Source organism: Phalacrocorax aristotelis, chromosome 15, assembly GCF_949628215.1.
Source record: "Phalacrocorax aristotelis chromosome 15, bGulAri2.1, whole genome shotgun sequence".
NCBI lineage: Eukaryota > Metazoa > Chordata > Aves > Suliformes > Phalacrocoracidae > Phalacrocorax > Phalacrocorax aristotelis.
Window position 1 is genome coordinate 6,633,822 of NC_134290.1, and position 25,247 is coordinate 6,659,068.

General features: G+C 44.1%; 1 protein-coding gene across 3 annotated transcripts in view; it reads left to right on the forward strand.

Annotated features, from left to right (window-relative positions):
- The window catches only part of TTC28 (tetratricopeptide repeat domain 28), a 197,662-nt gene that overhangs the window by 51,972 nt on the left and 120,443 nt on the right, over window positions 1–25,247 (forward strand). The window contains exon 1 of one of the 3 annotated variants that reach the window (XM_075110411.1): window positions 15,404–15,840. The exons of the other annotated variants lie outside the window; for them this stretch is intronic. Within the exon in view, the coding sequence (XP_074966512.1) occupies window positions 15,814–15,840 (27 nt within the window). The 5' untranslated portion in view covers window positions 15,404–15,813. Of the gene's footprint in view, window positions 1–15,403; window positions 15,841–25,247 lie in introns of those variants that run through there. 3 annotated transcript variants of the gene reach the window in all.

The window sequence follows — 25,247 nt, forward strand, 5'->3', positions numbered from 1 at the left end:
AACTGCCTGTCATTAAAGCAATTACTTCTGTCTAACTGCATGATTATGCGAATTCAAGAAAGGAAACAGTATAAGGAATTTTACCATTAGTATGCTTGTTCAGAGCTGACCCTGGAAAGGAAATATGGCCATGTTTCCCCCCCACTGATATGCTGTCTTCAAAAAAAGGAAAAAAAATTCTTTGCCTTGTGTTAGTCATAGTTTTATAAAGTCCAGGAGCATAAACCACATCTTTGTTTTTTAATGGCCAGACTTACTTTAGAGGTCAGTCTGTAAACTTAGCAAATATAACAAATTATTGGTGTCTTCAAGTCTAATGACTAAGCTTTACTTATAAGGGAATGGTTTGAAAAGACCACTTCCAGCTACTGATTTGCATTACGATGTGCTCTGTATTATCATCGTACAAGCACAGTGAGATTTGTTTTAACATAAAGATTAAAAAAAAAGAAGTTTCAGGTTGGTTGGATGCCTGAGGGGACTGGCAATGTATTATATAGATTTAGACTCACAGGTCACTGGTTTGAAACAGTGTAAGTTTGTGAAAAATTGCTAGTTGCTTGATGGAATGGAGATGCTGGTCTGTTCAATAGCATTTGCATGAGAGGAACTGCATCTTTAATTGTCATTAGGCGGTTCTGGCTGGTAGTCCCAGTTGGCTGACAGTCAAAGCAGAGGTCGTACATGAAATGGCTTGTGGAGCCCTGGGCATTGAATTCTGCTGCGGACGCAAGAAGTCTTTGTTCTGAGGATTTTAGACATGTCAGCAATGGTGTCGTGTGGAAGCATATAATGTTACTCACTCTTTTCTGTCTGCTCTGTGCATGTGTGAAGAGCCTCTGTTTCAGGGGTATCCACTGATAATCTCACTTTTTTATACGGCAGACTCTGTGCTGGAGAAAAAGGAAGGTAAAATGAGTGCAGATGACTCGAAGACTGAATTTGTGCATTTGGGTCTGCTGTGGGATCACCCCTTGTAACAAATCTTTAGTAAGAAAAGAGGCTAATTGCCAAAATAGATTATGGAGTAAAGTTCTGTTTACATAATCTTTTAATTGGGTGGTTTAATTTTGTTCTTAAAAAAAGTATTTTAAATTAATCTTTTATCATCAGTAACCATTTACATAGATGCAGATTGAATATTTTTGTATTTTTGGTTCTTGCAAATAGCTCACCCTTCACCTTTCCTGTCAGGCTTGGATGGAAATTGCATCAAACTGCATGGTTGGCTCCTTCTGTTTCTCCATGTAGAAAAATTTTAGGTCTCTAGGTCTTATGTTCTTTCAGTGTTGGATGCTTGAACACACAAAGTTAAATGAAGCAGATATGTTCTTTTGTATTTTTAGACTGGAGCCATGGCTGGAGCCAACAGCTGTCCTAGTTATTCTTAAATACTCTCACAACTTTATGCTGAAAAATGTCGCTGCAAGTCAGGTTTTGTGAGATAGTAGTGTGCTGGCCTCTCCATTGTAGAAGGAAGCTGACTGAGACTTGCCTTGGCCACTGGCAGGTTCTTAAGTTCTTCTTTTGATGACGTCACCTAAGCTTACTGTCCAAAGTAGTGAAACTAAATAAAACTTTATTAGAAACTCTTCATCGTGGTGCTGATGTGTTCTGGACTACATCTACATCTACTCATCTGATAAAGATACCCCCTTTTTGAAAGAATAGGCTCTATGCGAGTTGAGGGTATGCTGCACCCCGTAGGATTATGCATGTCTGCTCACTGTGGAGGGGTTGTGAAAAGGTCTGGGCTGACCGTAGTGTCAGGAATGAGGGCAATGTAAGTTAAACCTCCATCTGGATATGCTTCTCCAACAGCACGTTGGACTAGATGATTGTTGTAGGTCCCTTCCAACTGGAACTATTCTGTTCTGTTCTAAGAATCTTAGACGTATCTCCTCAGAGAGCCCAAATTGTCCCTGCTCCAATCATTTCAGGGTTGCTGTGTAGTTTTACAGCACCTGAAAGTTGTTTCCTACTTTTAAAGCGGTTCTCTCTGACATGGCAATAACACGTTATTCTTCACATGAACTGTAGCCTAAAGAAAGAACTGCTCTTTGAACATCTTTCTGAAGAAGATTTATCTGATTTTTTTTTTTTTGAGGCCTCACTGGCTGTGTATCTGTAGACACTTTGTCATTGTACAGAAGCTCAGTTTATTCCTTTCTTCTGTTCTCGTAATGCTGTAATAGTGAAAAGGGCTGCTGTATAGCTTCAGCATACTGTGGTTTGGGGAAAAGATGATACTGCATATGGATGAATTGTGTCACATCTCTTATTCATACAGTCCCAACTGAATATGTGAACAGACACAAATGAAATTCCTGTTCCACATTTTACAAGAAAGTTCAGCAGTACAACTGTCTATCACTGTAAATCAATAAGAGAAGACTCCTTAGAGAGTTACAAGTGCTGTTTCTGACTGTTACAGGATCTTCTGTGGAGTATCTCAGGGCTCAGGAGTAGGAGAGCTGGTATAACATACCTACATTTCCACTTTGTGGAAGAGAAATTTTGAATAGACAAAACAGATTTTTTACAACACAATAGGTTTTTTTGTGTAGCCCTTTCAGAAGAAACTAAAAAATAATTTTAAATTAAACATTGCATTTCTTTTAATTTAGAAAGTATGTCCTGTGTCCTGAAAAGCAGGATGAATTTAACACGAGGAGTATGTCACAAAACCCTGTAACTTCCTCCCCCCATTTTCTGTTCCAAAGAAACCTGTGAGCTCCAGAAAAGCTATTTGTTAGTGCAGCTTGTGTTTTTTCATTTTTGGTAAGTACCATAGATTTCTGATAGACGGCCTGTCTCAAGGAAGAGTCACCACCACTTAGCACCACTTGGCTTTGCTTCTTGGAAGAGTAAGATTGTTTTCAGTCTCACTATCGTGCATGTATAAGAAAATTTAAATTGCAACTGGATTCCTTGGAAAGAATTATACAAGTATGTTTAAGGTGTACTACAAGGAGCAGGCAAAGGGGGTTCATCTGGATCTTGGGGAATAAAAGTGCTGTTTTGGTGTTTATGAATTGGCGAACCCAATAACATTGTAAGTGTATCTAGAAAAAGGTTTAATTTATACAGCTTTCCCAGCTAAATTAGTGAAAGTCTCCCCTTTTGGGATAGCAAGAGCTTCTTTGAGACTGCTCTGTCCACTAGAGATTCCATTCTGACTCCTGAGTAATAATCAGAGCACTGTGGGATAAGTACATATATATGTACACATACACATACACATACACACACACACACAAAAAAAGCAGTGCTTCATCCTGGAAAACAGCCTGAATACTTTCAGGCATTGAAAATGATCCGAGCAGAAGGTTTGGAAGTTTAATAAGTTTGTTTAATCTTCTCTGGGTATTTTGCTAAATATGCAGAGCACTCTTAGAAATATCACTGTGCTGCAGTGATTCTCACTGTGGATTTTGAGACCCTGTGGGCCAGGTAAGTGGCGCACCACGGGAGCTCTGCAGGCCTGCACATAATAAACTGCTGCTGGAATGTTTCTTACGAACAGTTGCTTGAACGCTGTTTTGAGCAGTGCAATTTAAATAGAACTGCAATTCAGATGATCCAAATACAAACCTGTGCTTGGAACAGCACATTCCTGTGAACATGTTTTATACAGGTGCTTTGAGTTTGTTCTGTAACAATAGCATTCTCCTGTTAACTTTAACAAGCTGTAAACCTGATTTCTTTTTCCAGTGATCAGAAGATAACTGTGTTCTGTAAAATTGCTATGCATTGCACAAGAATTCTCCTGCAGAGTTGAATAGAGGTAGATTCAGAACAATTAGGTGCCTGCAGTTCTCTGGAAAAAAATAGGCAGCAGTGGTGAAGGTGTGTGCCCGAAATCAGGTCTAATCAAGCTTTTCTTGAGGGTTAGACGCGTCTAGGGTAGGACAAGAGACCCTAAAGTTTAAAAACTCCTCTCCCCACAAGAATCCCAAAACTAAGACTCAAAGACCCAGAAGTCCTACTGGCTATCTCTGACACATGACAGAAGCATGTTCCGTTTGTTGATAGTCTGTGATCTATTGGGTACCATCCGCGTCTGTGCAACAATCATGGAAACAATGAACTGGCTATTTCTAAACATTTGAATCTTTTGTGGCAGTCATCAAATTAAGTGATGTTTCTGCTTTTCCCTTGTGGTATTAAAAAATGATAGATAATTATGTAGAATTTATATGCTACCTATATAGTTAGCAATAACTGTTTGTCTTGTGGGTCGTGTGTGCTCAGCATGGTGCCTGGTCACTATTCTATTATTTAAGTGCTAGGAGCATGCTTTTGCCTACCTGGTTCAATTGTGTTGCGAACACCTTATAAAGCTTGCTCCAAGAGGAGAAAGGTTGCATGTATCAGACTAAACTGGATTTCAAAAACAGTGTGTGTTCAAGTGGTCTTGCTGACATCTTACAAAAAGCACCAGTGCAAAGTACATCTTAACTGATCTTGCTTGTGAGTTTATTAGAAATATCAGTGCTTAGAGTGATCCAGAAAATGTGGTTTATCCAGATAATAGAATGTAGACCGAAGCTGTAATTGCATTCACAGTGTTTTCTGGAGAAGAAGTAGTGGATCAGCTGACATTCTTTTAAACAACTGACTTTCTCTGTGTGTTCATTATTGGTGCCGCTAGTGGTATATGGATGGCTCTTCTGCCACCTGCAGTAGTGCTTGAAGAGGACACATCCTTGTTATTTTTAAGGCACATTTTACTGCTGGCTGCTGCTGTTTGTTAATTTTATGTTTGATTAGAAGTAGCAGGGGTGACCTACTGAGGTCTTCCAGCACTTTAAAAACTTTCTTGCAAATTTTTTTGAAGTGCTCTTAATGCTTGCTAGTCTTGGTAATACCTGTGGTGTATTTTTCAGGGCATGTTATTTATTGTCTTTTGGTGGTAGAACTAAGTGTGCAAGAGGCACCTTCCAAATCCTCAAGGATAGTACTTCTCCCAAAGAATGCACGTGAAGGGAGAGTGCAAAGGGGACGGAGCCAGGCTCTTTTCATTGGTGTCCAGGGACAGGCCCAGAGACAATGAGCACAAACTGGAACACAGGAGGCTCCCTCTGGACATCAGGAAACACTTTTTCCCTGTGAAGAATGACTGAGCCCTGGCACGGGTTGCCCAGGGTCGCCCAAGGTGGAGTCTCCCTCCCTGGGGACAATCAAAAGCCTCCTGGACATGGTCCTGGCCAGCCAGCTCAGGGTGGCCCTGCTTGAGCAGGGGGTTGGATGAGGTGACCTCTAGGGGTCCCTTCCCACCTCAGCTGTACTGGGCTTCTGTGGTTTATTGCCTACAGACAAACTGCAACCTACAAGGTTCCCACAACATGATCCAAGCACTAAAGGAGAGTATGGTTTTCTGTTTTAGCCATGTCTGTTTTCATTCTTTATATTTTTCAGTAAATGGTAATGGTTTAAGCTGCTGGTGGCTAAAAGGCAGGTCCTGCAGAACGGCTGGGGTTGCTTGGCAACAAGCAGGAGCAGGGAGGGAGGTGAGGAAGAAAGAGCGGCTTTCAAATACATGAACAGCAGCATCCTCTCTAAAATCACTGGCATGTGAAACGGGAGAGTTTCCTCAAAGACCTACAGCATTTGGGAACATTTCTCGGGGACGTGAGGGAATATTGTGAATATTGGAACATGGAATGAAATTGTGGTTGCCTTTGAATTCTGCTTACAGTCAAAAATATTTATTTCCACATTCCCCGTTCATGAGGTCCCCTTCCCCCCTCTGACTGACAGTACTCCCTGTGTATTCCCCCGTCTAATCCATGGCTCCATAGCATCGCTGCCAGTTCTTTGGAGTCCATCAGCGCTGCTGTTTAATTGGGCAGATGAGGTGTTGCAAGAACAGAGACCCACACGTGCATGAGCACACACAGACACGCACGGAAACACAGATGCATGTCCTCTCTTCTCTCCCTCTCCAGCGTGTTGCTTCCTTTCCCATGCGTGCTTTTTCTCTCTGCTCTTTACTCTTCCTCCTGCCCTCCTGCCCTGCAGCCCCTTTGTTTCTGGCAGGAGAAGCAGGACTAGCCTGCGAGTTGAACCTGCTTCCTTTGGGGTTTTTAATGAGTTGTTTAAACTTATACAGTAGGAAAGATCCCATGGAACTGAACTATGTAGGGACAGGACACTTCTGGCTTTTCCAGCAAGGGAAAGCCCTGGCTGCCTGTGTCTGCTCTGAAATAGCAATGCATATTTGACCGGAAGCCTTACCTGTGTGTGAGGTCAAGCTGTATTTGTCAAGTTTTTTGATCAAATTAGCAGTGTCACTAAAGAAACAACTAATTTCCTTGACAGCTGGTTCTTACTACCGGTCTCCTCCTCTCAGATGTTTAACTTGTTTGTGCTAAAAGCCACTTGCCAGTGCTTTTAGCATATCCAGCTAGAACGAGACCTACGTAACTTGTGGGTGGTCAGGGGGAAAAAAAAAAAGAAAACTGAAGTCAGAAAGAGGTATACAAGAATCTCAGTTTTAAGGGCAGAAAGACAAAAGCTCTTAAAGCTGGGTAGCACTTTTCACCTGCAATATGATCAGATTATGCATGTATCCATAGCATTAGAAAATGTGCACTCAGGAAATGTCGGGAAGCAAAGCCTAAACTGATTACAAGTCTCAGAGCATCCTCGTAAATAAAGACATGAGGTGAGAAGGTCCAAAGGGTCATGGAAAACTAGTTGTTTTTACTACAATGAATAGTGACAGACATTTCCATCAGTTTATATTCTCAGGATAAAGACGGGCAAGGAAAACGATGGAGTGAGATGATCCTGCTAGGATGAACGCACAGCCTGGGCTGCCTGGATTTTCTCCTTGCTTAGAAAAAATCTGAATGCAACAACTTTGGTCATGAAATTTCCTCCTTTGATATTAACTGCTTGCCTGGAATTACAGCAATGACTTAGTGTCACTCCACTTCTGCCGTGGGCATGCATAAGGCTATCTAGTACTAGTTATAATCAATTCATTTCCAGTATGCCCAGGTAATACTGCTTTCCTTCCCTTAATGCCTCTTCTCGGCTCTCTGTGTAGTATTGTGGGTTCTTTGGGAACAGTACTATTCTTAAAGATTTGGAAGGTGCCTGTTGCACACTTAGTTCTACCATCAAAAACCAATAAATGACATGCCCTGAAAAATAAGGCACAGTTTCAGTGCTCTGAGGTAGAAGGATGTTTCCCCCCCTCAACCTCAAGCAATATTTCTTTAGAATCTGCAGAAATATTCTTGCAGAGGAGGTGACTGAACCTGTCCCTCGGAGGATGCCAGTCCCTTTGTGAGCAACAGGTGGGTCCACTGTGGCATGTGCAGATTCCCCCATTGTCACCGTCCTTGCGAGGAGGCAGATCAGCGGCCTGTGTGATGCATGTGTTAGATAGTTACAGGTGATTTATTTGGCTCTTTGAATTTTGTACTTGAGACAGCAGACGATGATGGAAGTCAGCAAGGGAAGACTGGGAGAAGACCCTTCTCCAGGAGAGGACAGATAGCAAAAAGGATACTTTTTGGTAAATCTTTGCCTCCCGAGTATTACTTTGACCCACATCTTGACTGAATTACACTTGTCTCCATAGCAGCAGTAATTGTGTTTCCTATGGAAAAAGGGAGGGGGATGTCATAATAAGAAGCAGGTGCCAAACACCATCTTTTCTCCTCAGAATCATGTAATGAAGGAGCTGAAGCTTCTTAAGCCAATAAGAGTCACAATCAACAGTTTGAAAGCAAACACCTTCCTTGGTAAGATATAGTTAAAATTTTTTATATATTTCCTATCCAAAAAACTACAGAAATACATATTTTGCCATAAGATTATCACATAAATATTTCACAGGCACAGCATTACATTTAAATAATGCTTCTCTTGGTGAATACAGTCACTAGCCATAAAATTTCTATTTGTAGCTGAAACTTTCATCCTTAGGCTTCATGATCTGGAAGTTCCCCATCTCTGTCTTGCAGGGTGCAGTATATAATTAGCATTTCCCTTGCAAATAAAGAAGGATTTTGTCCCCATATTGATCCCTGAATATTACAGAATATCAGCTTAAGTGTGTGCCCACGAAGAATCAGAATCTCCATGTGAATTTAATTCATTCTTCCCCGTGCTTTGTCGCTGTTTTTCCCTGCTGCAGATGAGTTTGCATGGTTATTCTGTTAATATTAGACTCACCCTTGTGTGGACAGAATTCTTTCTAATTCCTCATGTGGAGACCTGGAAGTTATTTATGTATTCTGCATACATATTGCTTGTTGAAGTATTGGACATGCAGTATACTGGGTTTGGCTGGGATGGAGCTGATTTTCTTCATAGCAGACTGAACGGTGCTTTGTTTTAGATTTGTGACCGAAAGAGTGCTGATAACACATAAATGATTTAGCTGTTGCTGAACTGTGCCTGCAGAACATCAAGGCCTTCTCTGTTCCTCACTCTGTGATAGTGCTTGTTTCCTTGCACCTTTTCTGTCTTATATGTATAGGTAGAAGTAGTACCTAGATGTGCATGCAGAAATACTTACAGTCACAGTCAAGGTGCCAACAGAGACTCTCTAGCTATGCTGTGAAAGGAAAGATGATGAAATGAAGCAGTATGGTGTTCTCTTCTTTTGCCTTCCCTTCCCCCTTCACCCTTCCCGCTTCCCCCTTCCTCCCCCTCCTCCCCTTTCCTCCCCCGTCCTCCTTCCCCCTTCCTCCCCCTTCCTCCCCCTTCCTTCCCCTTCCTCCCCCTTCCTCCCCCTTCCTCCCCCTTCCTCCCCCTTCCTCCCCCTTCCTCCCCCTTCCTCCCCCTTCCTCCCCCTTCCTCCCCTTTCCTCCCCTTTCCTCCCCTTTCCTCCCCTTTCCTCCCCTTTCCTCCCCTTTCCTCCCCTTTTCCCCTTTCCTTCTACAAGGCATGGAGTAGGGCTCTCATTTGGAATACCAAAGGGCAGCATAGAGAATGACACAGTGTTCCACCATTTATTTCCCAAAGGGTGTGAAACAGATGGTGTTTTATCACAAGACTTGGTCCATTAATTAAAACAGAACTGCCTAATTTTAGGGCAAAAGCCCCAAATGATGTAGAAAACATGGGCATGCATGTGCTGGCCCTCCAAAGATCCGTGGTTCTGGGTGGGATTACTTTCCATACACATTCCTGGCGTACCCATCTCTGCACTGCAGGCATATCTTTGGTGGGAATACTTGCTGCTTGTTGATGATACGTGTTACAGAACCGTATAATCATAGAATGGTTGGGGTTGGAAGGGACCTTTGAAGGGCATCTGGTTGGTCCCCCTGGTACTAAGCAAATACCACTCCAAGCTAGATTTGCTTTCTGAGTAAAGTATTTACAATGACTGCCTGGAAGCCAGGTTATGAATCACAAGGAGAGAAACATGCCATGCAGTGTCCTGTGTTCCCTGTGACCAGCAAGGAAGAGGTATCTGTGCAAGAGTCTATTCCCTAAGTCCCAGCTCAGGCATCAGTACTTGGGAGGGGACTCTGTATCACAATAAGATTAGCGCTAATCTTGTATCGACCTATTTGATCATTTCATGGTACCACAGAATAATTTGTAATTAGTAACAGGAACCTAAAGCCCTCAGATAATTTGGCCTGTGTGACCACCTCCCTCCCTTGCCCCTCCAGCTTCATTAATCCAGTTGCCAGTAATAAATGCTGTAGGCTTTTTCCTTATCTTCATTTCAGTTCTGCATCTTTGTGTTAAATCGTGCTACAACTCTCTAATTAGTGTTAAGCAACCAGTTTTTCTCAGCTGCTTCTCCTCTCAGAAGTGGTATTTTCCAGGTAAGTATATCCCCATTTTTCAAAGCCCTCTCCTTGGTTTTTCAGCCTGGATTATACCCCTGTGAAAAGAGCTTTTTCTGCTTGACTAAACAAAGTATTTTCTGCAGTGATTTCAGTCTTTTGAAGAGAGTCAGCTGCTGAGATGTGAACCCCAGGTAACCTAATAATGAAAATAATCCGTGCTACTGCTAAAGAGCATAGAACAGTCAGTCTTTATTATCAGGAGAACAGGGCCAAATGCTATAGTCCAGTAGCAAAGTGCAACAGGAACAAAAGGTAAATGGACCAGAAAACCAGCATAATATGCAGAAACTTTGTAGGACCTTGGATTGCTTTCCTAGCCTACTGTATTCTTGCCCTTTTCTGTGCACTCTCTCTGACGCATGTACAATAATAATGCTAAGCGACCCCAGCACCTGTAGTTGAAATTCATACTTCTGTCTTCCTATGTGAGAAAGGAATGGTAGATCGTGTGCCCAAAGCACCTTTAGCCTGGAGGCTGGAAGTAAATTTTGATTTTAAGTTGCACAAGAACTTGCTATAAATTAACATCTAGAGATGAGTTAGCATTTGCTGATTTTGGGTAATCTAGAAAAGGGAGATTCTTCCCATAATTGCAGCACACCAATTACTACGCTTCAAGGGAGTTCCTTTCTTCCAGACTAGGGGAATTTTCTGAAATACTCCTTCCCTTTTGTAGTCCACACTTGCTTAGCAGCTGCAGTAGCTCAGACCAAGTGTGCTCTATCTGATCTTTAAACAATTGCAAGGTGCTGTATTTGTGTTCAGCGTGTGTTCGAGGCAGACAAAGTGATAGACACAGAATCATTGTAATGAATTGAAGGCTGTTTTAATAAATTCAGAAATAAGAGGATTTGATTTTATTATGCCTCATGAATTTGCCAAGGGACTTGGCTATTAGGAGCTTGATCTACATCCCTCTTGCTGTGTTGGTGCATTGTTAACTGTTAAAATGCTGGTATCTTTCAGACTACTAGTTCAGTGAGTTCACAGGAAATTGTACATCATAAGGTCAAGTTGTGACTCTAAATCTCTATGTACTTGCGGAATACTGTCCAACTGAGCTGCTTGCTGAACTGTAGAATGACACAATGAACTGAATTCTCATGCCCTTTGGAGAGCCCCACCTGCAGTCTGCTCACCAAGCCGTCTCCAACGGGACTTTTTTCTACATGCAGTATATGTGATTACTTCTAGGTGATGCACTTCAGTTGAATAGAGGGAATTTCAAGGTGCAACAAAGGTGTTAGAACTTAAAAGTTATTAAAAATGAAGGGTTATGCAGGAAAGGGGACAGTACATCAAATAGTTCTAAGTTTTTGCAAAAGATTAATTTGAAAAAGACACTTTAAAAGCTTTTTTTTCACTGAGTTGTAAGATTGAGATCTAGTATCAGGTATCTCTTAATAACACACAGCTTTCTTCTATGTTAGTCAATGTCTTTAGGAGAAAAGGAACAGGTATTTGGCATAATACACTCGACTGTCAGATCCACAGTCCAAATTTTACAAATACCAGTAAATCAGGGAAAGGGGGCAAAAACCAAACAGGTACTGGTGTAGCCAGTCGTTTTGCTGAATGGCTTTGTGCCAACCAGCCAAAATGGTGACCGTTATTCACTGTAAATATTGGAAGGAATAAAACATGTTTATTCCTTATTGATGTATGTTTGGAAGAGAAAACTCTCTTCCCTGAGAGCTCCTGTCAGTGTCCAGAAGTCTGCACCGTTCACTCAGGATGGACTCATAATGCTATTTCTCGCAGAGAAGAGACGTCAGTAACGTGTGACAGGCTCTGTGAGTGTATGGGAAATGACGGCGCATGGCCCTCCAGAGACGGGCGGTATTCTGAGCCAGGCTGCTGGGCAGGGGAGCCGACTGTTACCTACCAGCCATTTCACCTTTAATGAGCTGAAAGGTGTTTAACTTTGATGGACCAACATTATCTTTTACTTTGTATTTGTATTATTACACAACTTGTCCACTGACTCAGACTGAACTTGACAGAGCACTAGGCCTTGCATTTTCTCGGCTTTGCTGATTACTTGAGCAAATGAGTCGGTTTGCTTTGAAATAGACATGAGGATTCCCTTCTCATGATGGAGGAGATGGAAGCTACCAGCATAAGAGGATGGTTTCAGCATTTTATGGCAATTAAATCACTGCATACGGAGTGGCTTCCAACCTGGGAAGAAAAACTGGGACCTTAAATACAAAACCAAAAATCATACTGCATTTTCTTTATCTTAAATAATCCAGATTACTCTCTGACTGTGAAAGAGTGAATAATAGTTGCCGTTTCCCTCAGATGCCAGGCATTTATACTGCCTTTATTCTGGATATTTTCTATGGCTTTGAAAATAGTGCCAACATGATTTCTTTTTTCAACAGCAGAGAAAAAAGAGGTTTAAATATAGCAGAAATGCCAATCACTGGAGTAAGAATTAAGATGAAGAGTGAGCCAGCTCACTCCCTTTTGTGACAGGTGTATATGCACAGCGCCTGCTTTGCTTCCTGTTAATTATCTTTACTCAGGAAGAATTTCAAAAACCTCCTGTTGATCATGTCAAAACAACACATTTTGCAATCTGTCCGTGAATTAAATTAAGCTTCTTTCTGACAGCATCGTGGTAAATGGCATTGTCTGATTCGGAGCGTTTATTTTCTTTACTCGAGTATCGACTCTGCCATTTGCAGAACTCTTCAGAATCATCAGTGCTAGTTTTTAAATTTATGGAAATGAATGACTTTCAGGGCACACTGGCGCTACTCTTAGTATAATAGAAGAACATAGCTCCATGATACGCTAGCTGTGATGAATAAAACCAGATGGAGGTCCTCTTCTGCACTGCCACACCTGTTCTTTTCTGTCCCTACTGCTTTTCAAAGCTTCATTTTTCACTTGCATCTTCTTGGCAGTTGAATTTATAGCATGCTGCCACAAGTACTGTCAGTAATCCAGGTGAAGGTGTGTGAACAGAAACGCAGAACTGAGAGCAGGTGTTCAAGGGTGGCGCCGGACAAGATGGGGGCTCCTTAAGGTGGCTTTGCGCCCTGGGCTCATCTGTTCTGGAACCATTGCCTGAGCTTTGCCTTTGGTCCAGAATACGTGCAGTCATTGTGGAAGGGATGCAGCCCCTGACCACAGGGGCTCCGAGCTGAAACACCCTGTATGAGTTAGCTGCTCTTGCCTCCATGTGACGTGAGGCACACCATCCTTCAGGACTGAGGAACTGCAACGAAGAGAAGCTGACTGTTACATGTCCAAGGAACCTAGCAGCGAATATTTGTTGATCTATGTTTTGATACTACATTTTGCCATTAAATTTATCGTTTACCTCTGAGACGCTGCACTGTTGGTCGTTCATTGTACCAATGAAAACTACGACTCTGCACCACTTCAATAATATAAAACCCAGTTAAATTGTGTTGCGTTCATGTAGTGAGGATTTTTAACTCTCCTGAGACTGTCTGTTCAGTTTTTAGAGAATTGTCTCCGAAGAGTACCAAGTGCTCAGGCTAAAGCTTTGCCATTTTAGCATAACCTGCTTTTCAGAGGTGACCAGAATGCTTGAGCTGCCCAGCTTTGCCTTCTATCTGCAGCATGGTTATCCGTGCGGAAAGCACGGCGGCACAAATACTCAGGCCACAATAAAAGCTGAAACCATACAGATATTCCAGCAATAAACTTATGGTTAAACTAACAAGCAAATGAGAGACAAGACGCTGCATCTCTCCGGTGTTCTGCCTTGTGTCTTCTGTTCTTCACGAGCGGCACTGTGTGCTCTTACCGCGTTTCACCTGTGACCCCCATGCTGCCGTCTCAGCTCTGCTGGAGGCGCTGACTGACTGCGAACCTCGAGGAGGGTCAGCCTGTTAAATCACAGACAAGTGACACTTGACCCTGTGAAGCAAATGAATGGGACAGTGACACGGACCTCCTTCTCTGTCATCCTCTCCCAGGAATGAATAGCTCCCTTTTTTTGCAAGTCTTGGCCACTTTCTTGGAAGAATACTAGGGAGAGAGTAAAACACTGGGTTGCACATTTCAGCGAGTGGAATTTTCTTTTTTGGTGACCCACTTTAATAGCAATTCCTATAAGAAGTTTATTCTGCTTCATTTACTGGAGAAAGAAAAGACAGCAGATTTCTCTTTGCCTAGAGAAAAATTTACATTTCAGTAAAATAAATAATGCTACTACCAGGGAGAAAAGCCAGAGCTGCTTAGAATCAAATCAGATCTTGCATCCTACAGCAGGATGTTGGTAAGAATGCACTTTATGGACTGCATTTTGAATCCTGCATCTTTTTCATCCAGAAATTGTCTGGATTGATTTCAATCTAACAACTTTTACAGGTGCTGTACAACAGCAGTATACTGTAACAACAGCACATGGGATGTCAAGAACTTTTTTTTTTAAGATGTTTCTCAATTTGATGGATACAGAAGATGTATTAAGGATTTTGCTTCAGGCCCCAGTGAATACTGCACAGGTGCTGGGATTGGTATGTCTCCTTTGGTTTTCTTCCACTATAACAATCCAAACGCTTCTGCAACATGGAGGGAAAGCTGCGATTTCCCTCAATGCACATGAGACAATCCAGGATGAGCAGAAGAAACAGGTGCATTGCATAGGAAATTACACGGGACAATCCAGTTTCCTCCTAGATGGTTCATCCCTTTCCCCTGGATGTGAGCTCAAAGAACAGAACAAGCTGTTCTCCCCAAAATATCTTCTGCTGCCCGCTCTAGGGATCATGTTTTGTACTGTGTTGCGAACACTGCAAGGCAGGGTTACTTTGGTCTTGTCATTGCTTTGATTGTTCGGCTTTAACACCTGGCAGGATTTCTAGCTTTTCTGCGGATGATCTGAGCCTTTCCAGTATTGCCTTAAAACATTTCCAAGAACCAAAACACTCTTTCCTCTGGTGAACCCTGAGCTTCTGCATTTTGGAGCATCATGAGTAAACCACAGACTGCTTCAAACCCCTGTCTTGGATTCTACTCTGGGAAAAAAGTGTGAGGGAGAATGGCTTTATTTTGCTGCTTTTCTGTATGAGACTGGGATGCAAAGGGGCTTGACATGACATGGGTGCTGGTAGCGGAAGAAGCCAGATCTCTTGAGCTAGGTTTTGTTTGCAATTTTTATTTGTGGCAAGGAAATTAAAAGAGTAGAAGCCCACCAGCTTTGCTGACTAGTCCCACACCTGGCATTTTAACTCTAAGTTAGAGTTCAAAGGGGTAGGTGAGCCCGTGCTACCAAACCTGAGGCTGCAAGTGCACGATATCCTGCCCTCTCTGTTCGAGGCTGGCCACGAGAGAGCAGGGTGGCACCAACCCCTCCTTTCCGCGCCTCCGGTTTGCTAAATCCTTCCAGTTTGCGCCTCCGCAGCCGCGCCGCTCCCAGCCCCACCGGAGCCCGGCTCGGAGCTGCCGGACGGGCCGGGGAGCGGAGGCCTATCGCTCCCGGCGCCTTTGTGCGCCCCGGAGACCCGCCCGCCTCTGGGCCTGCGGCGGCCTCGGCACCGGGCCCGGGGCGGGGCGGGGCGGGGCGCGCGGGGGGCGGGGCGGGGGCAGGACGCGGGGGCTCCCGGCGGCGCGCGGCGGGCTCTGCCGGCGCCCGCGCCCGTCTCTGCCTCCCGCAGCGGCGCCGGGGCTCGCGCTCGCCGCACACTCGGTGCAGGGCGGCCGCTGCGCGATGTGCCCGGGAGCTGCGGTTCCCTGCGGGCCGCGGGCGTGAAGGCGGGTGCTGGCGCTGGCGGGGCGCGGCGGCGGAGCGCAGCGGCGGGGCTGGCCGCCGCCGGCTGAGGAGAGCCCCGCTCCTATGGCCCGCCCGGCGGGGCCGGCTCCTCTCCCGCGGGCGCGGCGGGGCGCGGCGCGGGCCTCGCGGCGGGGCCGGGCAGCATGACCGCGGGCTGCGGCCCCGCTGCGCTCGCCGCCGGCACCCAAGCGCGACCTTGATGCTCCGCGTCCCCGCTCTACAAATATGATGAAATGGCAGCCCCGGAAGAAGGTGGGTGACGAGGCGGGGCAGGGCCCGCGGGCGGGCTCCCCCGGGGTGGGCTGTCTCCGCGGAGCGCGCCCGGTTCGCGTCCCGGGGCCAGCCGGGCCGCGCTCCCCCGTGTGTCCCCCCGTGGGTGCCTCCCCGGGAGGCGTCGCGAACTTTTTCTTCTCTGTCCGGCGGCCGTCGCGCCCCGCCCCGCCCCGCCCGGGCCGCCGGGGGGAAGCGGCCGCCGTCCGCGGGACGAGGCGGCCGGGCCGGGCCGCGGGGCTTGCGGGGCCGCCGCCCCCTCCGCTCGGCCCCGGCGGCCCTCCCAGTCAGTCAGTCAGTCAGTCAGTCAGTCTGGTTGTCGGGCCGATTCCTAATATGGCTGCTTGGCTGGAACGGCGTCTCCGGAGCCCGGTCCGCGGCGGTGTCCGCGGGGCGCGGCGAGGCCGGGCCGCCCTTCGCCGGACGCTGCCCGGCCGGTGCCCGGCGGCGTCCCCCGCCCGTCCCCGCGGCGGGGCGCTGGCTGCGAGCTGCTCTGGGGCGCGATGTCCCTGCCGTGACTCCGGTGGTTCGACGCCTGGCAGGACGTTCTGCTTCCAACACGCTTGGCAGGGCTTTTTATTGACATTCTTTTAAGGGAAAATCTAGCAAACTGAATGTGCTGTGCCTCCCCTCCTCAGCAGTGACCCCTTGCTTCTGGCAGCTGTGCACTATTATACTTTTTATTTCGCCCCCCCAACGCTTTTTTTTTTCTTGCTTTTGGAAAAACCTGCTTGAACCAGCAGGGCTCCTTTCTTTGTAGCATGATGTGTGATACTGTGTTTTACATCAGGGAAGAAATAGAAATCATATGTGAAATGCATGAGAGCTTCTCTCGCTTTGAGTGCTAGACATTGAAATAAATGGTGCTTCAGAACGTCCTGATTGGAGTGCGTATCGCCACTGCATCTCCGGGTAATCCGTCAGGCTTTGTGTCACTGATACCTCATCTCTTTTCAGTGCTGAAGCTACTCCTTTTTTTTTTTCCAAGCAGGCAATTGCTCCTAGTGAGTGGAGTTCTTATTTCAAATCTGTGTCTTTCAGCAGGATAAATAGATGAAGGGCAAGCTCAATGGGAGCATCTGTGCATTTTTTCAAGTCCCTCTGTGCCTCCTTTCAAACTGGTTTTAAGATGTCTACAAGCTATAGATTTTTAAATGTCTGTTTTTACTATTTTCAACTGAATGTGCAGTCACTCCTGTGGTTATGGCTATGGAAACCCCTCCAGGCCATGGTTACAGCAGTATCGACTGAACCACTGAAATATTATTCTTGGCTGCTGGCTAGACTCCTCAGCTCTGGAAGATTCCGTTTCGAGTGTCAGGATTCACTCTGCAGTATTGGCTCGTCCGCCTGTGCTTAAATCACGATGTCAGATGGTTATTTTTTTCCCTCTGCATTATCGTCTGTGTCCAAATTGAGTTGATTTTGGGCAACTGAATTGGATTGTGTAGAGGGTACAGAAGACAGCTGAATTTGTCTGAACTGTCAAGCATTTTACTAATCTGAGTAAAAAATAATTCCTGCTCCTGCTATGATGTGATGGAAACTATGTTCATGTTGGAATAGGTTCTGTTTTCAACTGTAGTACCAGTAAAATCTCAGCAGAGGTTATTTCGTCAGTGTTGCCAGCATACTCACGTGAGCGTAGCCAGGATTTCTGCTGGCCTGGCCTGAGTGCCTTTGTAGTGTAGCAGTCATGTGCTTTACAGAGCAGTTTCAAGAAAATTACTCGTGCAAACCGCTCAAGAAGGCACTGCTGCTCCGTTTCTTAATAGGACACAAAATGAGAAAGGCAGCATAGTAGCTGGTGTTCCTGTAGCCCTCCGTCATTTATAGCTGTTGGTCGTTTCTGCAAGTGACTTCTGGGAGGTGATTTGCCTGCCTCTTCCCTGTTAAAATACCCAAATACGAGAGCTGTCAGTACAGAAGCGGAATGTGTGCTGCTGTGCTGAATTACAAGTTTGGTTTGATTTATTAGATTTCTACTTGTATTCTTTTGCTTTACCCACTTACTAATTATTTCCAAATGTTTAAGGTGTTTTGTTCATTGAGGGGTTTTTGCTTTTACACCTGTTAAACTGTGCAGCAGAGGATCACATGTGGTTTGTTAGTCTGGTGCGTAAACCTGGAGTAAGCTCCCTTGTTTGGTGATGCTAAGATACAACTATAGCCTGTAGTGCGTAAGGCATTATTTTGCTTTCAGCTAATGGAAAAAAAAAAAAAGAGTTTGCATGTGACTGAAATTTCCTTTTTTTTTTTTTTTGTCATAAACCACATACATTTTTCTAAGTTTAGAAAACTACTATATCTTTCCACAAGCACCAGAACTAATAGAGACTCTCTTCCTGGGGACTACCACAACTTGCCTCTGAGTCCTTTTCCCTTCAGGTTCCCCCTGCATCTCTGTCTAGCAGGTGGCTGGTTCAGAGCAACGTTCGTGTTGGTGGCCTGGGCGGCCACTGCCTCTGGAACGTGTTTCTCTGGCAAACGGTCAGCGGGCCTAAAAGTCGTCAGAGCTGGGGCGGGCGGAGAGGCGGACTGCCAGGGCGTTGTGGAAGCCTGGCTCCTTGCGAAGCCAGGCTATAAAATTCAAGCATAAGGTGTCCAGTGGCATTAGGGTGAGCACAACTCACTGACGAGCTCTCAGGAGGGTAGCAATTACATTAGACATGATCTGGATACAGACATGGTTGATGCATTATATTGATTGTATTCTTTGAAAAGCATAAAATCAGCCATGTTAGTACATTGAGTGGCTCAGGCTGCAGGAGTTACATCTTTCTTTCCAGTCCATCCCTTATCACAACTTCTTTTTGAAGCTTCCTTCGGCTTCAGGGAATGGTTTGCTGGAAGGATGAATGTGCCGTGTGTGGTCCTAGGGATGCCAGCTCAGTCGGCTCCCTGACCAATGAAACGGGCTGTGCTGTGGTGCTCTTTGCTGGATCTCATCATCCCGGACTCACATCGGGCTGCTCCGATCTGGTGTTGACTATGATTTGCTGCAGCCTCTAGGCAGAGGGAAGAAGAAGAGAATGGGTTGGATGGTGGCGTGTTCTTGTTTGCTGGTGTAGATTGTTTTATCTGTGAATAAGAATAATGATTAAAAAGCCATTATGCTTATGATTGCATGATAAGATACTGGAGTTGAGGTGAGAGAGCATTCCTTTCACAATTATTAAAGCCAGCAAGTTGAAAAAAAGTGCTGCTTCAAGTTTATTGAATGTAACTTATTTGTTATGTAGGAGCACTGTGGTTCATTCTGCATGCCTAAAAAGCCTGATAACAGAAAGTGGTTTAGGTCTGAAAAAAAATTGCATATAGGAGTCATTTGCTATGCAGTCAGTTTTGATGACTAAATGCCTGACAGAACCAGAAATCACTGACTGTGTCAGGTGCAGATTTCACAAAGGATTCAATAAATCATTAATAACAGCACAGTGATGAATTGCAATATCCCTTTGTTACTGACATGCAAAAGTTATGTATATTTACCATGAGCATTTCAGTAAGAGTGTGCATTCATATATACTAACTCCTCTATAAACAAATAGCGTTTTCAGTTTTCCTGCAGTACAGGAAAAAAAAAATACTCTTAGTAAATTCATGCAAATCTCATTATATTTCTGCCATGACTTATTCTGTTTGAGCTCTGTATTGTTTTTTTGAAGTCTGAATGTATAGTATTATGATATGTCGAAGTGCTCCATTAGGATTTTAAATACGTGCTCAAGAATGTAACAATGCATTTCACCTTGGTCACTGTCATTTTTAAAAAGCATAACAGTAGGATCCAAAAGCTCAGGCTTTTTTTTTTTTTTTTAAGGCTTCCTTTTAGCCTGTAACTGTGCAACTGTGTGCCAAAATAGGTGGCTCCATCTGTCCCTGCTGCTGCTTAGTCTGGGCGTGCATGTCCACTTCTGCATGGATGGAAAGGAACTGTTCACTCCCTGTGCAATTTGGAGTTGAAGTGGAGTCTGAATAGAAGGTGTCTGGGTTCATCAGCCTCTATTAATTTCATTAGAAACAATGGCATATCTTTTCCTGACCTTCTTCTTGTCAGTAATGGTGCTCGCGTGGCCTATTATGCAGAAGCACTGTTGGGAAAATATGGTGAATGCAATCTGTATTGTATGGCTTGTAAAATGTTACAGGTTGTAGAGTTCTTTTCCATAGGGAATAGAGTGGGCTGATTCCCGGGCAGGCTGCTTGTGTAAAAGTAACCTTTTCCTTCTGTATTCTGCAGTGAAATGAGTTGTGCCACAGGGCAGAAAAGAAAGACTGCAAAGTACTCATAAGACAATGACAACTTCCGCAAAGGAGCGTGAGCTTAGTTGCCCCTTAAGTTCTTTTATCTACAGATTAGTAGGTCACGGGCTATAGCGGGATCAGTTGCGTCAGGATTTACCAAGGTGGCAAGTGCTCTGATTTTCCAGGCTGGAAAATCAAACCTGTTTTGCACAATTCTGCTCATACCAGGTGAAGATAAGAAAATTGCTAATTTTTTTTTGTTATTTTTTATTTCCTTTTTCCCCCCCCTCCTTCCCCACCCCTGCTTCTTCCCCCCAGTTTTATAACTGGCAGTTGTCAGAGAGCACTTAAACTTAAAGCATTCACAGTAAGCTTCCCTATCTCGTATTTCTTAAGAGGCATTCAAAATCTAAATCTACCCTCTTATATGCTTAAATCAACAAAAATGGATAGTATTCCTGACCTGCTAAATATTGTAGGTCTCTTCCATTTAAGGCCATATAGTGCTTGGCTCTGGAATGATGTTATGCCTGAATTTATAGCAATCTGAGCTGGTAATCCGGCTCTCTGCAGAGTGACGGAGCCCTGTCCTGCTTTCCTCTAACAGCGACCTGGAATGAAGAAGCCTCTTCCAAAGCTGTCAGGTCTAAGGAGATGCGGGGTCTGCGGCTGAACTAGCTGCCAATCACAGGGCTTTGCTTTTTGGACTTCTCAGGGTAAACATTATCTCCAAACCTTTACGAGCTGTGACTGCGGGAGGCCTGCTTGCTAAAGATTTCTGAAGGTTGTGGCCTTGTGGTGGGGTCTTCTTGTTTATTGGTTTGGTTTTTTGTTTGTTTGTAGTTTTGAAGGAGAAAGCCTTGAGAAGAAAAAGCTAAGAGGAGATCTTGCTGCGATATGAGCAGAGGGAGGCACCTAATGAGAAGGTGTAGAGGAAATTGAGAGACTCTCCTTGGAGGTGTGTGGGGCAGATGAGAGGCAATGGGTACAACTCTGAATGTAGGAAATTCTGACTTAGGTACAAGGAGAAAATGTTTTACCATGAATGTTGTCAAATATTGGAACAAGCTTTTATCTAACTTTAACACATTACTAGTAAAGTTATGGCTGCTTAAGCTTACTTTTTTTTTCTTCATTTATACCATTTAGTAGCCTGTGTTGCCTGAATATGCCCTTTGCCCACCAGTGACTAAAACTGCTGTGGGTCCTGGATGCTTCAGTGGAGAATGGGTGAGAGGGAGAGGGCTTGCCAGTACTGTGTTCTGTTTGTGAAGTGTTTTGTGCTAATAGTAAATGACACTTTGAAACATCACAGGATTTGAAAAAAATATTATTTAGCAGTTGATTTCATTGTTTTGTTCTCAGTTCACCTAGGTGGTGGTGTTTTGTGGTGTGGTATGTGGATGAGCCATGAAAGGTATCGGTAATCTCAGTTTTGCACAGAAGGGGAGTGTGTGAGGGTACCCCCCCAAGAGGAAAGCTGGCTGGGCCAGGAACAGGGCATAGTGCGGCGTCTCTGCTGATTCGTGTATTTCCAGACCCAATAGAAAAACCTGTGAAGCCTAATCAGCCTTGCCCTGTACCCCACATGTTCTGATGGGAAGTAATGTGCAATTTGTAACTCCAGTGCATTATCCAAAGTTTTTAATATATGATAGGGTTTTTACCTCTTGACTTTCCATCTCATAGGTGTAATAAAATGGTGTGACACCTGCTCGGTTTTGCAAACATTCTTTCCATACTGTGAACACAGTAAATACCCAGCAATTTTTGAGGTGACAGCCCCCCAAAGTATTATCGTTTTGTCTTTTGCTATGAGATTGATGTTGCTTTTTGTCATCTCTAGTACCTCTGTTTCAGGGTCTTCTGCTGTGTGGATTACTGACTTCCACCTGTCTGAATATTTAGGGTCTTGTGACATGGTAAAAGATTGGCCCTTTGATCTTACTATTTAATTGTTGGGTAGGGCATGAGCTGTCGTAAGCTTTGTTTGAAAACTGATGTTCTAAAATGCTCAGAAGATGTTATGCTATGGGCAAGCTCAAGCCATCACTGTTTTTTCAGGTATTGCAGAAGTTAGTTAACACTGCGCTACTTCTTGTTGTGAGCTTAGAGCAGGCTCTATTTTGCTGTACTGCTGGAACCCCAGTCTGTGCCCTAGCAGCCTAGGATTAGGAGTAAAGTATAAAGGGAGCTATTATATGGCAACGGAGATGTGCAGAGGCAGCAGCAGTCCAGCAGACTTTGTTCCTATGGTTGGTGACAAGATAACGTGGGATTGTACCTGTCTGCTTATGAAAAATAGCGAATAACTGACATTACATTTTCCTGACGTCCATTTTCCTTATGCACAAGAATCAAAAATGCAAAGCTTAGTTTCTTGTAACCTCTGGTGTTTTATTTGAGTTTATACAGTTTTTACAAGTACTGCAGCAGCTGTTGCCATACTTGTCCTTGTTGCCTGAAAAGAATGCACATCAGAATGGTGTCTTGGAGCCTTTGATTTACTCAGCAGAAAAGAACTTCTCTGGGTGATGCAGTATTATGACTTGATCTTCCTTTGACTTGATCTGTGGAAGTGGTTTATTCTTCCTCTTCTCTGCATGTACTTTTAAAAATCTGTATCTTTTAGGCTTTCATAATAACCTAATGATAGGATCACTAGATAGGGATTGGTGATTCATGTTGTTGTTATCAAAGATAGATGCATATTGTGGCAGAGCAGAACTCTGTGGGTTAATCAATGTTATGACAACATACAATACAGCAAGAAACAATTCCTCCTATATTTCCTAAATAGTACATTCGATAGGAATACTCTTTGCAGTAGGTGCTGTACCAGAGTATTTCAGAGAAGATGATAATTACTTTTAATTATGGAAATTTCTGCAAGGGAAATTGTCTTAATTTGTTCCTGTTAAGAAATGGAATTGTGTTAGTTGCAGCATTTGAATCCTTTTAGGGGATTAATGCAGTCTTCCGTCATTACTGTGAATGGGCTTTGTAACCTTCTGGTATATCTAAAATCATCCTTTTAATCCTGTTCATCCAACTGAATTTCTACTAAAACTTAGCTTGATTTAGAAGAAAAATCAATAACGTGCACAAAGCGATGTGATACTCAGTAAAGGTAAGAACTTATTCCTTATAGCAAAGGTGCAAAACGTGCACATTGTACGTGTGTTACGTAATCATGGATGCCAAGTCAAAGTGAAACTTCAAGTGTGGTTTGCACGCTGTGTGGGTAAGAAGCCTCTTCAGTGTGGGGAAAACTGGAGAAGATTGTAACAGAGTAAATGAATGGGGCAAGGAGAGGGACATGACTAGACAGTCTGTTGTAGGTCAGTGCAACTTGTTCTTCCCCTGCTTGGAGACAAGGTGAACCCGCTCTGCCTGCATGCAAAATCAGCACAGTGCCATGCTCAAATCAGTGCAACCTGCCTCTCAGCAAGGCTTACGTCCTTGATTGGCACTGCGTTCCAGAGCTTTCACTTATGTAAAGGCCCATGTCTCTGTCCTCTTGCAGAGCATCAAACTTGTGTTGACTTGGCTTTGTAGACACTCCTCTGCATGGTTTATTATCTTGATGTATTTGTATATGTTCATCAGATTTCCGTATTTGAATTGAACACTGGAAAAAGACTTTTGTGATTTAGAGTCTTTCTGACAAGTTTGAACGTCACTTCTCAATGTTACGTGGAAAAAATTGAGTCTGCAGCTGCCAAAAGGAATTAGTGCTTTTTAGCATATTTGTAATATTCTTCTCTGTGCTACTTTATTTAAGCAGAAGTTTATCCCCTGCTCAGGTCAATGGACCCTTGTAATAGCGTTTCCTGGGTCAATTTGTAAGAACAGCAGCAACTTCTATTGCTAAGTATATTTAACTGGAAACTTGGAATACTGATTTGACAGGAACAGCTAAGCGTACAAATCTGACAAAATACAGGCAAAGTGAGGTTGTACAGTTTATTGATAGGGGTTGGATGGACTGGTTCAGCCATAGAGAGCATGGGAAGGGAAGGAGAGCATGTGTGTGGAGGAGTGGGAGAGGATTCCTTTGACGAGGTGAACAAAGTGGTCCAAAACTAAGCAAGAGAAATGCCTAGTGCGGGAGAACAGCAGAAGCCTAGGATGGCAGGGTTTTTTTTTTTTTACTGGCATGCTGGCTTAAAAAGGTTTGGGCTGATGACTAGGGAAATGTTCTGTGATTGCTTTCTCCTGTGCTGAGAAAACCAGGACTTTATAAATAAACCAATGACACAGGTAATTTATTAATTGGAATCATCTCGAGACCATTACCCTTTGGTTAGCCACAGTTAAAAATGGCAGCAGTATTTGTCCTGGAATATTTATTAAAGCCATACAGATTGTGCCATCAGTATAGCTCAGATTTGTTTCCCCAAAGGCAAGACTTCGTGGCTTGAGCTGATACAGACGACCGCTGCCATCGTCCTGCCCCTGGGGCTGCACAGCACCTCTCACCCTGGGGCGGGTGCAGGTGCTCGCTCCGCTGTGCAGCGAGGGGATCCTGTGGCTGGGCTGCCTGGGAGCAAATCCACGGAGAACGTGTTTGGTTTCAGGGTGCTTGGCTCCCTGGGCTCACTGTGCTCCCAGGGGAGAGAAGAGAAGAGCAGTGCTGTCCTGGCCCAGGCTGCGGGCGAAGTGGCCACCGGCTCTGATGGTGCCGTGCTGCTCGGAGGCCCAAGCCTTGGTGTTACTATTGTGATTTTTTTTTTTTTTTTTCCTTATTTGCCATTAAATGGAAATGCAACTCTTCCTATCAAAGCTGCTTACTCTTTCTTTTATTTTTATTATTTACTAGCTTGCTACATCTAATGGAGTAAATAAGGATTGTGAGATGAACCTAAGTGTGACATCTTACTGCAAACTATGTTTACATGCCTTTCCTGGGAGCATGAACAATTCAGTTACTTCAGCTATTTCAGTAACCTAGATCTAGGCTTGCTTAGTTTCTTGCCTGATGTACACTTCATTGGAACAAAATTATACAGTTGCTATGGAAATGTTTATGGGATGGCCTAGTCTGAAGCTCTGGAATGAGAATTAAGTTATGTGGCTTTAGTTGCAAATAACTTTTGTCCTTTTAATAGAAAATAGTTTGTAAAAGCACTTCTTGCAGT